The sequence below is a fragment of the Mesoplodon mirus genome, assembly GCF_964341445.2.
Source record: "Mesoplodon mirus genome assembly, chromosome: 11".
NCBI classification, from domain to species: domain Eukaryota; kingdom Metazoa; phylum Chordata; class Mammalia; order Artiodactyla; family Ziphiidae; genus Mesoplodon; species Mesoplodon mirus.
This window is the reverse complement of record NC_138987.1, coordinates 96,297,748-96,310,771: the sequence shown is the minus strand read 5'-3', so window position 1 is coordinate 96,310,771 and position 13,024 is coordinate 96,297,748. Positions and strand designations below refer to the sequence as shown.

At 50.1% G+C, this 13,024-nt stretch overlaps 1 protein-coding gene across 16 annotated transcripts in view; it reads left to right on the top strand.

Annotated features, from left to right (window-relative positions):
* CLSTN3 (calsyntenin 3) overlaps positions 1-13,024 on the top strand; it is a 48,839-nt gene that overhangs the window by 26,125 nt on the left and 9,690 nt on the right. For all 16 annotated transcript variants that reach the window (XM_082635497.1, XM_082635485.1, XM_082635496.1 and 13 more), the window contains 7 exons: positions 8-193; positions 775-1,056; positions 2,039-2,151; positions 5,559-5,721; positions 6,461-6,517; positions 7,216-7,373; positions 7,505-7,653. In XM_082635497.1, the coding sequence (XP_082491623.1) occupies positions 8-193; positions 775-1,056; positions 2,039-2,151; positions 5,559-5,721; positions 6,461-6,517; positions 7,216-7,373; positions 7,505-7,653 (1,108 nt within the window). The remainder of the gene's footprint in view (positions 1-7; positions 194-774; positions 1,057-2,038; positions 2,152-5,558; positions 5,722-6,460; positions 6,518-7,215; positions 7,374-7,504; positions 7,654-13,024) is intronic.

The following is a 13,024-nucleotide window of genomic DNA, read 5'->3' as shown; positions in this document are numbered from 1 at the left end:
CCTGCAGGCTGGAACAAAAGGATTGAATATGCACCAGGCGCTGGGAGCTTGGCTTTGTTCCCTGGTATCCGCCTGGAGACCTGTGATGAACCTCTCTGGAACATTCAGGCCACCATAGAGCTGCAGACCAACCATGTGGCTAAGGGCTGTGACCGTGACAACTACTCAGAGAGGGCACTGCGGAAACTCTGTGGTGGGTGTGTCCCCCTTGGCTCCCCGGGCCTGTCCCCTGTGCCCCCTACCCCCAGCCTCTGCCTGAAACTCCCCTGCCTCTTTCTTAATAATCTGTCTTGGGAATTCCCTGGCAGTCCAGTGGATAGGACTCTGCGCTCGCATTGCAGAGGGAGCAGGTTCAATCCCTGATCCGGGAACTAAGATCCTGTAAGCCGTGCGTTATGGCCAAAAACAGAAACAGAAATAATGAATCTGTCTTACATCTCCCTTTGCCCATCCATAGATGTATATATCTGCCGGCATGTGGTTATCTCTTGTGGTCCAAAGAGCACATAAATATGTGGTTGGCAAAGATGCATAATTGTGGCCCAAGAAAGGCACCAGATACATTATGGGACAATGGCAGGGAGAGATGAAGAGTTGGAGTTGAGGTCACTGTAGAGCTATTCCTAGCCATTCCGTTCTCATCTCTGAAAGGCCAGAAGAGGCGGTGAAAGTAGCTGTAGGAAATCTTTTCTTGTCCCTCTCTCCCTGCCTGCATCCTGTTCCCCATCTGCTGCCTCTCCGCTCTGACACCTGTGCCTTCTGGGGCTCCGGCAGGCGCGGCCCCTGGGGAGGTGGATCTGCTGCCCATGCCCGGCCCCAATGCCAACTGGACGGCGGGCCTCTCGGTGCACTACAGCCAGGACAGCAGCCTTATCTACTGGTTCAACGGCACCCAAGCTGTGCAGGTGCCACTGGGTGGCACTGCTGGGCTGGGCTCCGGGCCCCAGGACAGCCTCAGTGACCATTTTACCCTGTCCTTCTGGATGAAGCACGGTGTAACTCCCAACAAGGGCAAGAAGGAAGAGGAAACCATCGTGTGTAACACTGTCCCAAATGGTGAGCCTTCCTTAGGGCACCCGTCTGAGTGTGGAGAGACTGGCTTCTTGTCCTGCCTCTGTCACTGTCCAGTCTGTGACTGTGGACGGGTCACTCCTCTGTCTTCATCTGTAAGATAGCAGTGCTAGGTTTCGTATTGCTGTGATTTACTCCCAACATGACAAGCTGAGATCCTACCGCTCTCCGAGTGATGGAACTGCTCACCGCCCTTCCCATTTGCAGCTGCCTGATCACCCTGTATCCACCGTGTAGTAGACTGCCCCGCAGGCCTGCTCCCCTTAAAGCCCCCTGTCACAGTGGAAGAGCCTGAGTAACGCTGTGCCCCATTCTTCCTCTTTCACCACCCCATCCTCCTTCTTTAAGGGCTAGTGGGCTCCAGCTCCCAGGACCCCTCTTCCCTCTATGTCGGTAGCACAGCCCTGCATTGGCAGGTGGATTCTTAACCACTGCGCCACCAGGGAAGTCCCTGCATCTTCCTTGATTGTCCCATTGGATTTGACTCTCATGAAGGAACAACCTGCTAGACACAGAATCCTCTGCCTCGTGTGGCTGTCCCCAACCTATAGCATTCTGTATAGAAGTCATCAAAATCGGCCGCTGGTATCCCCTGGGGTCAAGACCTGCTCTTTCATTTCTGCCTCTTCTCGGAGCTCATCTCTCTTGAACTGAAAAGAGTGTTGCCCGTGAAGTTTGTATTAAGCAAAGGACCAGTAAAGATCTGGGTGGGGGCAGGCTGGCCAGTGTCCCCCCTCAGCCAGTCAGAGTGCCCAAGAGAAGCCCTACACTGGACTCTGTGTGTGTGTGTGTGTGTGTGTGTGTGTGTGTGTGTGTGTGAGAGAGAGAGAGAGAGAGAGAGAGAGAGAGAGAGAGAGAGAGAACCTGAAGGGATGAAGAGGATCCAGCATCCCCTCCCTCCTGGTGCTTTGAAGCTGTTCTTGCCCACGCTTTGTGTTTGACCTCTGTCCCCATCCTCTGCCCTCAGAGGACGGCTTCTCTCACTACTCGCTGACCGTCCATGGCTGCAGAATTGCCTTCCTCTACTGGCCTCTGCTGGAGAGTGCCCGGCCAGTCAAGTTCCTCTGGAAGCTGGAGCAGGTGAAGCTGGAGCCAGGCTGCTGGGAAAGCTGGGTGCATGTAACTTGCTTTCAGGGGAGGAGGTCCTAGGGCAGGGGTGGGCATTTTCTGGGTTGCTCTGTGTCCCTTCTTTCAATCTCCACTTTCAGTTCCTGACTATGTTTACACCTCCCTGCGCCCCCCCCCCCCAGCTCCGTTGTCTTGTTCTCTTTTTCCAAGGCTTGTCTCTTGCAGAAAGCACTCCTGGATTAAAAGGGAGTAGGGAACAAATGACTACGAACACCACACCTGACCAACCATCTTTCCCCTCTTGTTTTCTTTCATCTGTTTCATATCTAGAACCTTACCAGTGCAGATCCCTGACTCTCAAGCAGTTAGCATGTTGTAATTGAGGAAATAAGTAATCTGAGGAACATAGATTAGGTTTGAGTCCCACTAGGGGAACTTCCAAGCCATGAAATCTTGGTTAATATGTTTACAACTCAGTATTTTTTTACCTATGAGGTGAGGATAATAAGAATTCTGTATCCCAGGGTTGTTGTAGGATTAAATGATGTAATAGACCTTTATAGACCAAAAAGCAGTATATATATGTGTGTGTGTGTTTGTATATTTATATATCCATGCACATATATATATATATATATACACATATATGTATATAAATTCTCACTATTTTCATGGTTATGAGGAATAAATTTAAATGGGCCAAAAAAAAAAGAAAAGAAAAGAAAAGAAAAATCTCTTGAGCCAACAGCTGCAGCCTCTTCTTTGTTCCTCCTCCAAGCTGACCACAAGGATCGTGGGGATGAACTGTGTTTCCATCTCCTCCTGTTTTTCTTGTGAGCCCCGGTGGAGTGGCTAAGGAAATGGCTGAAAAAAGGCAGGAAGTGGAAGAGAGAGAGAGGGGAACGAAAACCCACAAACTGGATAAGTGAGGGCTGTCTTCAAAAGCTTCTGCTTTTTGTGGCACTCTTTTTTTATTTTTTAATTTATTTTTTATCTTTTTTAACATCTTTATTGGAGTATAATTGCTTTACAATGGTGTGTTAGTTTCTGCTTCATAACAAAGTGAATCAGCTATACATATACATATATCCCCATATCTCCTCCCTCCTGCGTCTCCATCCCACCCTCCCTATCTCACCCCTCTAGGTGGTCACAAACCACCGAGCTGATCTCCCTGTGCTATGTGACTGCTCCCCACTAGCTATCTATTTTACATTTGGTAGTGTATATATGTCCATGCCACTCTCTCGCTTTGTCCCAGCTTACCCTTCCCCCGCCTTGTGTCCTCAAGTCTCTTCTCTATGGCTGCATCTTTATTCCTGTCCTGTTGTGGCACTCTTTTAAAGAGATATTCTGACATTTGCTTCTTTTGGATCTTTCTCCCACGTTGCTAATACTGGTAACATTCCTCTTTCTATTTTTCTTTTATTTACCCTTATTTATTCAACAAAGATCTAGTAAATACCAATTCCCTGCCATTCTGTTAGATTCTGGGGATACAATGGGGCCTAAGGCGGAACAAAATCTCTGCCTTCATGGAGCTTACATTTTAGTTGAGGAGATAGATTTTTAAAAGGTAAGCAGACATATAAACACGATGAGTTGTGATAAATGCTGTGAAAGAAGAAGCAAGGGACTGAGGCAGAGAATAGGAGGCAAGGAGAAGGGAACTCACTTTAGATTGGAATTCAGGGGAGGTCTGATAGAAGTGAAATGTCAGTTCATCCTGAAGGATGAGACAGAGCTGTGAGAGAGAGTTCCAAGCAGAGGGAAAAGCAGATGCAAAGGCCCTGAGGCAGCAAAGGGATCAACCTGTTGCAAGCATGGAAAGAGGACCAGGGAGTGAGAGCACAGTGAACAAGGGCAGAGACTGGATTTGAGGTTGGAGAGCTGGACAGCGATCAGGTGTATGGTGGACTTTGTTAGTTGGGGTCATTTGGATTTTGTCCTATGAGAAATCGTTTGAAGGGTTTACAGCAGGGACATGACTTGATCAGATTTACATTGTAAGAAGATCCCTTTGTGTATGTATATGTATAACTGATTCACTTTGCTGTACACCTGAAACTAACACAACATTGTAGATCAACTACAGTCCAATTAAAAAAAAATCTTAAATTTTGAAGGTGCTGCTCCACCAAATTTGGGATGTATTTCTCAAATTAACTATAAATTTTTGGGACTCCCCTGGTGGCGTGGTGGTTAAGAATCTGCCTGCCAATGCAGGGGACATGGGTTCGATCCCTGGTCCGGGAAGATCCCACATGCTGCAGAGCAATTAAGCCCGTGTGCCACAACTACTGAGCCTGTGCTCTAGAGCCTGTGAGCCACACCTACTGAGTCCGAGAGCTGCAACTAGTGATGCCCACGCGCCTAGAGCCGGTGCTCCTCAAGAAGAGAAGCCACCGCAATAAGCTCACGCACTGCAACGAAGAGTAGCCCCCGCTCGCCGCAACTAGAGAAAGCCCGCACGCAGCAACAAAGACCCAACTCAGCCAAAAAAAAAAAAATTTTTTTTTTGTTGCAAAAATAGGAAGGATTTTTCTAATTTTGCTTCAGAAAAGATTTGGTTACAAGTAATTTATTTAATTTGCAATTAGCTATATTTTTCAACAATTGTCATTTATATTTGGGAACATTTGTGAAGTGAGGAGAATCCAGTCTTTTCAAATGTAATGAGCTGTTAATGAATACTAAGTTTGACAACATTAAATTCAGTAGTGATTTAAAGATTAAAAAAAAAAAAAGAAGATCCCTTTGGCAACTATGGGAGGAAGGTATCGGAGACACCTAAGCGTGTAAGTGCTCAGACGAGACTGTTGTACCAGAGAGAGACTGGGGACTTGAATGATTGGGTGGCAATGGAGATGGAGAAACGGCACAGAAACCCGCAGCTTTTAGTTCTGTTTGGACTCAGGATGGACAGCACCTGCTGATGGACAGTGTCGTACTCCTCTTAGGAATGTTGATGCTTTTTTTTTTTTTTTTTTTTTGCGGTACGCGGGCCTCTCACCGTTGTGGCCTCTCCCGTTGAGGAGCACAGGCTCCAGACCCGCAGGCTCAGCGGCCATGGCTCAAGGGCCCAGCCGCTCCGCGGCATGTGGGATCTTCCCGGACTGGGGCACGAACCCGTGTCCCCTGCATCGGCAGGCGGACTATCAAACACTGCGCCACCAGGGAAGCCCAGGGATATTGATGCTTTTAAAGGTTTACCTGCAGAGTGGAATTTTAGGTACGAGGTTGGAGCCTGATAGATTCTGGGCAAGGATATTATTCCTTTAGCTGGGTGGGCAGCAATTCACTAGTAGGACCTGTTGATAGGACAGGGACTATGAGGGACTGTCCCCTGCCTCCCAGGCTTGTGTTCGTTCCCTGGGGATGATGTGACTGACAGGTTCCTGCCCTTCCTCGCCCCCCAGGTCTGCGATGACGAGTGGCACCACTATGCCTTGAACCTCGAGTTCCCCACGGTCACGCTCTATGCCGATGGCATCTCTTTCGACCCTGCCCTCATCCACGACAATGGTCTCATCCACCCACCCCGAAGGGAGCCTGCGCTCATGATTGGGGCCTGCTGGACCGGTAAGTCCTGCTGAGCTTCTCCATGGAGGTGCTCATGGTTGGGGCCTCCAGTGGCTGATGGAGGAGCTCATGACCTCATGCGCTCATCGCCCTGAAGTTGGGCAGGGAGGCTGGGAGAGATCTCTTGGGGAGGAGACCACAGCCCCTCAGGTCTCCTTCCTGTTGGACTGGTCATCACGTCTGACTTGGAGGAATTTCCTGCTCAGGCATCACCAGCATCTTTCTTTCTGTAACTTCAGTCACTTCCCACTTTGTAACATCCCAGTGATGATGATTCCACAGCCCATTCCCCTGCTGGAGGACAGTAACCCTGCAGAGGGTCAGCAACCTTCTAACTCTTAAGCTGTTTCTTTCATTTTTTCCTTCTGGGAGGGTGTGTGTGTGTGTGTGTGTGTGTGTGCGGTGTGTATGTGGAGTGTTTGTGTGTGTGTGGTGGGTGGTGTATTTGCATATGTGGTGGGTGTATGTATGTGATGTATCTGGTTTGTGTGTACAATGTATCTATGCATGTGTGTGTGTGTGCGTTGTACCAGAGCCCTTGTGTTTCCTCAGCAGCATATTTGGAGTTTGTCTATAACAGAGGCCTGAGATCATCTCAGACATGACAAGAGAAGGGTTGGGATTCAGCAGAGAGGTTCAAGTCCTACACGGGCAGGGGCAACGCCTGGAAAGACCTCCCTGTCCTCTCTGTCAATCTGGCCACACATCCCTGAGCTCACCGGCACTTTTTCTCCCCCAGAGGAGAAGAACAAAGAGAAGGAAAAGGGAGGCGACAACAGTACGGACGCCACAGCAGGTACTTGCGTGTGAGATCTGGAGGCCCGAGAGCTAGCATCTCAGCTTAGGGCTCCGGCTCCCGCGTCCGCCGGGTCCTACCCGGCCTCACCGTTCACCGCCTCGCCCACCACCAGGGGGCAGAGCCTCCGAGCACCGCAGCCAGGCGGGCTCGCCCGGGAGGGCGGCCAGATGGAGCCGGGCTGGGCGCCAGTGTCCTTTGCTGCCCACGGAGTGAAGTCGAGGGTTCTCGTGCTGGCTTTCCGCGTGGCAGAGCGCAGAGGGCAGGAGGCAGCCACGCGGCCGGGAGAGCTGGGCATCCCTGAAGCTCACGCGCATCCTTCCCGGTGCTCCCCGCATGCACCGTGAAGACCCCCTCGCGCACCCTCCTCGTTTTCTGCCTTGAGTCTCCTGTTTCCTCCCTTTGGTCCTGCTTTCCTTCTCCTTTTGCCTCTGCCGGAAGCTTTTCTCCTTTCTGTGGCTTCTATTTTTCGCCCTCCGCACCCCCCCCCGCCCCGCCCACCCCCGGTTTTATCCTGTCTTCTCGCTCTGCCTTGTGCCATCTTCCCTTCGCCTCCCTTGCCGCTCATCCATCTTTTCTTCTTTTGGCTTCCACCTGGCTCCTTCCCGTCTTCCTTCTCCAGCCTGCTGCTCTTTCTCTCAGCCCCCTCTCCTTGTGTCTCGTCTCACCTCTGGTCCGCCCCTGTGTTCCTGCCCTAGGAGACCCCTTGCCGATCCACCACTACTTCCACGGCTACCTGGCTGGTTTCAGCGTGCGCTCAGGTCGCCTGGAGAGCCGTGAGGTCATCGAGTGCCTCTATGCATGTCGGGAGGGGCTGGACTATAGGGATTTCGAGAGCCTGGGCAAAGGCATGAAGGTATCGCCCCTTCCTCTAGCCCCCTCCCTCCAGGCATGCCCCCTGACCCCGCCCTTCCCCACCCCCACCTCTGCTCCCTTCCTGTCCCGCCTCTGGTCCTGCTCTCAGCCCTGTCTGTGTCTGGGGCCCAGGTCCACGTGAACCCCTCGCAGTCCCTGCTCACCCTGGAGGGGGATGATGTGGAGACCTTCAACCATGCCCTGCAGCATGTGGCTTACATGAACACTCTGCGCTTTGCCACGCCCGGCGTCAGACCCCTGCGCCTCACCACTGCCGTCAAGTGAGTGTTGGGTGGGCGGGCAAGTCACGGAACAGAGCCAGACAGTGTCAGGACTCCTTGGCCTTAGGCACCACCGACGGCTAGGCACACCTCCCTCGTTTTAGGGATGAAAAACTGACCTTCCCAATTGACACAGCAATGCTGGGAGAAGAGTCTGGACCAGACTCAGATTTTCTAATAAAGAGTCATGACTCTTCCCACTGAAGCACACCCCCAGGATTTGGGGGGTTTTAATCTCTGTGTCTCTGTGCTGATATGTAAAGTGGGACGGAAGAGGGTACTGGATTGGGAGCCAGGAGACCTGACACATTCTGACTCAGTACTAATTCTCTGGATGACCTTGGGCAAAGACCTCTAGTTGCTTGATTCATCAAGCTCTTGCAAGATCAAACAGGATGATCTAAGTCTGGGGATTGACAGCCTATGGCCCCAGGATCAAATCTGGCCTGCTGCTCATTTGCATATTATTTATGGAAATGAGCTGCTTTCACCCTATGATGGCAGGGCTGAGTAGCTGGGACAGAGACTGGTACAAAAGGTCGAAAATATTTACTGTCTGGCCCTTCATAGAAAAAGTTTGCTGACTTTTGAGTTCTAAGTGAAGGATTCTGAATTCTTTAAATGAAAAATTGCGCGTTACTTCAAGGTTTAAGTATATTAGGTATTTAAAAATACAGATTGAGAGGTCATGAAAGCATAACAGTTATGGACACAGAGTCTTTTACTTACTAGCTTTTTTAAAATAAATTTATTTATTTATTTTTGGCCGCATTGGGTCTTCGTTGCTGTGGGCGGGTTTTCTCTAGTTGTGGCGAGTGGGGGCTACTCTTTATTGCGGTGCGCGGGCTTCTCATCGCGGTGGCTTCTCTTGTTGCGGAGCATGGGCTCTTGGCATGCAGGCTTCAGTAGTTGTGGTGCGCGGGCTTCAGTAGTTGTGGCATGTGGGCTCAGTAGCTGTAGCTCGTGGGCTCTAGAGCACAGGCTCAGTAGTTGGGGTACACGGGCTTAGTTGTTCTGCGGCTTGTGGGATCTTCCCAGACCAGGGCTCGAACCCGTGTCCCGGGCATTGGCAGGCGGATTCTTAACCACTCTGCCACCAGGGAAATCCCTTACTAGCTTTTTAGCAGTGAGAAAATGCCCTAGAGCAGGGATAACAATAGAATCTAACTCATGGAAATGTTGTGAGGGTAAATGATAGAATCCAGATCCAATGCCCAGCAAAGTGCCTGTTCTGTCAACTTTGGCTATTATTATACAAAGGCTTTTTCACCCCGTATTATGTTTATGGGGCAGTTTTTAGGAGCTACTGCCATCCAGTGGTGGATGACATACTGTAAGGGTCAGGATTCCTGTGTTCCCTTCTCCCCTGCTCGGCCTCAGTCTCTCCAAAAGCTATCTGAAGAGAAACATCTCTGACTTGTCCCTGTCCTGGCATGGGTGGGTTTGGAGAGGCGAGGGCTCTGAGCCCTGGACAGTGACTGGGCATGATTGTCAGGCCTCCCAGAGCTTTGGAAGGCAGGGGCAAGGCTTTGGGGAACTGGGCTGCTGGTCCATGGTGTGGTCCTGGTGGGGAGCTGAAGGCCACGGCAGATGAGGTCATGTGGGTGCAGATCTGCGCTGAGGGTGCGCCCCACCGTGTGCTAGTCAGAACTCTAGCTGTTAGAGGGCTCTCACCCAGCTACGAAGATATGAAGGGCTTCATCCCTCAGGGACCAAGGAATGGCCTCATTCCCTTCGTAGGCTCAGGAGCCACGTCAGAGGGAGAGCTCTGTCTTCTTGCTTAGGGTGGAGCTCTGCATGGGGCAACCCCACAAGGGGGGAGTTGACACCCTCTTTGTTGACGGGCTTATCTGAATTCCTCCAACCTCTTTCCTGCCCAGGGAAGACGCTTATCCAAGGACTGGGAACTTGACGTTGGTCCTTCAGTCGAGGGAAGGGGCCTTTTTCCTTTATGAGGTTAAGAAGGAGAGAAGTCTCATTTCTCCATTTTAGGGCTACCATGTGGTTAGTGCTGCCCTAACACTTCCTTGAGGTTGAAGGAGAAAATATAGAGGTGTGTGTGTGGGTGTGTGTGTGAGAAACAGGGAGAGACAGATACCCAGCGGCACCTTCCTTCCAGTGATGCATATCCTTGCCCTGGTCCATGTGGCTTCCCTAGCTTCCAGTGTTCAGTGCTTGGACCTCTGTCCATTTAAAGCCAGATTTATGCAGCCATTCAGTCAATGCAGGTTTCCCCTAAGTTTTTTTTTTTTTTTTTTTTAATCTTTTGGATTCTTGGAAAGCTCATCTGGCTACCACATCTTTTTCTCTAGCTTTGTTCTCTTTCCCTAACTCTTGAATTTCTTCCTGCTTGTTGTAACCTCCCTCTAGAAGTTCTGCCAGCATCTCAGATAAACGAGCTAAAGCTTAATAATGGACTTCGATGCCTGAACGAGTCCCTCCCCCTGAATTCTCTGCTTCTGTAATGGGGTCTCTGTCCTTGCAGTTACCCCGGCTTGCAGCTTCTGAATCGCCTTTGATTCCTCCGTCTGTATCCTCCACACCCCATCGGTTACCAGGTCACCTAGATCCCGCTCTGCGCCCATGTCTGGCATCCGTCTCCTCTTTTCCCATCTCCAGCAGCACTCATTACCTCTCATCTGGCCTATTGCTCTAGCCTCCTAACTAGTGGACGATCTCTAGTATTCTAACTTCAGTTCAGTTTCTACCCAGAGGCTAGGTTAGTGATCTGGAATCAGAATGTCCACCCTCACACTTCCCTGCTGAAAAAGGCATCCACGGTTCCCTCCTGCCCACTGCACAAAATTTGCGCTCAAAGCCCGTGACCATCTGGCCCAGCGTTTCCTGCCTCACGTTCCTCTACCCCCCTTCGTGTATTCCTCACCCTCCACTCTAGGGTCAACTTTCTGCCCTCCTCCAAAGGCTAGCTCACTTGCTACTTCTCTTGATTATTCCTACCCTCCCTTGTCAAATGCCCCACTCCCATCCTAGCCAGAAACAACCTCTCCCACTCTGAACTCTTGTGGGTTTGTGTTTGTCCCATTCATGTGATGGTGACCATGTTGGCTCTTGTTTTAAGGTTTGCGTGCCATTTCTAATCTCTTGACCAGTTCATTAGTGTCCTTCGGGTCTGGACCAGTCCCCTAGTACCTTTTGGGTCCCCTTTGGATCACCCATCACAGTGGGAGTGTCTGTTGGTGTCTGTGTTTCCAGAGTTAGCTGGGGTTGTTTTCCAAGAGGCTTTGATCCGGGTCTCGCTGGACGACTGTGCAGACTGTCTCAGGCCCTGCTCTTTATGGCACAGGAGCTCAGCAAACTGTGGGTTTGGTACCTTCAGGGGCTCTGCGTTCATGGTATCCGCTGAGGTTACACCTTCTCCCTCTGGCTACAGTAGTCAAGCTGGGCCTGCTCGGTAATACGTGTGATAGTCCTCTCAACAAAATCATTTCTGTTAGCCCAGGTGTATGCACCATAGGCCCTGCTCTGGAATTACCACCTCCCCTGTGAAGACTGCTTGTTCAAGGGGCACCTCCTTTTTTTTTGGCTGTGCCGTGCACCTTGCAGGATCTTAGTTCCTTGACCAGGGATTGAACCTGGGTCCAGGGCAGTGAAAGCGCCACGTCCTAACCACTGGACCACCAGGGACTTCCATGGGGGCACTTGTTTACAAATAAATTGGACTAATGCAAACCCACATGGTGGCTGTGGTTTAGTGGAAGAATCATGGACTTGGAATGAGAAGAATGGTTTCAAGCCTGGCCCGGGACACATATTTCTTATGTGGCCAAGATGCTTGACCCGAGAGCTTTGGTTTCTTATCCGTATTGCAACAGCAGCCAAAGAAGGTTAAATGAAAGAATGTGGACAAAGTGCTTCACAAAGCAGCAAGCACTCTGAGAATTACTGACTGGCTGGAGGCAATCCTGGGAGCGTGTTCCCCGAGCTGCTGTGCTATTGTTGGTTTGGGCTGGCTCAGTCCTCTAGGGAGGGTTTGTCTGGCACCAGGATCAGTGAGGCTTCATGGGATGGTAGATGCAGGTCCAAGATGGTCAGATTAGCTCACCTACTGAAATGTGTTTCTCTGATACTGGAGGGGATGAATTGAAGACCCTCCAAGCAGGAGGACATCCTTTTTTTTTTTTTTTTTAAATTCACGTATAGTTGGTTTACAGTGTTGTTGTAATTTCTGCTGTACAGCATGATTCAGTTATACATATATATATGTTCTTTTTTGATATTCTTTTCCATTATGATTTATCATAGGACGTTGAATATAGTTCCCTGTGCTATACAGTAGGACCTTGTTGTTTATCCATTCTATGTATAAAAGCTTACCTCTGCTCACCCCAGCCTCCCACTCCATCCCTCTCCCAACCCCCTCCCCCTTGGGGACCACCAGCCTGTGCTCTACATCTGTGATTCTGTTTCTGTTTCATACATAGGTTCGTGTCATATTTTAGATTCCACATATAAGTGATATCATATGATATTTGTCTTCCTCTTTCTGACTTATTTCACTTAGTAGGATAATCTCTAGTTGCATCCATGTTGCTGCAAATGGCATTATTTTGTTCTTTTTGATGGCTGAGTAATATTCCATTGTTTATATGTACATCTTCTTTATCCATTCATCTGTCAATGGACAGTTAGGTGGCTTCCATGTCTTGGCTATTGTGAATAGTGCTGCTATGAGCATAGGGATGTATGAATCTTTTTGAATTATAGTTTTGAGGGCATCCTTTGATATGCTCCCCACCCCCACCCCACTTTTGTTGTTGAATATTTTTTCTTTTTTTTTTTTTTTTTTCGGTACACGGGCCTCTCAGTGTTGTGGCCTCTCCCTTTGCGGAGCACAGGCTCGGGACACGCAGGCCCAGTGGCCATGGCTCATGGGCCCAGCCGCTCCACGGCACGTGGGATCTTCCCGGACCGGGGCACGAACCCATGTCCCCTGCATCGGCAGGTGGACTCTCAACCACTGCGCCACCAGGGAAGCCCTGTTGAATACTTTTTTTTTTTTTTTTTCCGGTACGCGGGCCTCTCACTGTTGTGGCCTCTCCCTTTGCGGAGCACAGGCTCCGGACGCACAGGCCCAGCGGCCATGGCTCATGGGCCCAGCCGCTCCGCGGCATGTGGGATCTTCCCAGACTGGGGCACGAACCCGTGTCCCCTGCATCGGCAGGTGGTCTCTCAACCACTGCGCCACCAGGGAAGCCCTGTTGAATATTTTTTGACACGTATCTACCAGATATTGTACTGAGCACACATTTTTTTTTTTTTTAACATCTTGGGTGAAGAACTATGTATGTATATATATTTCTGTAAGTTCAGTTTGTAAAATACTGTTTGATAGATGTTCCACGGTCTTGGG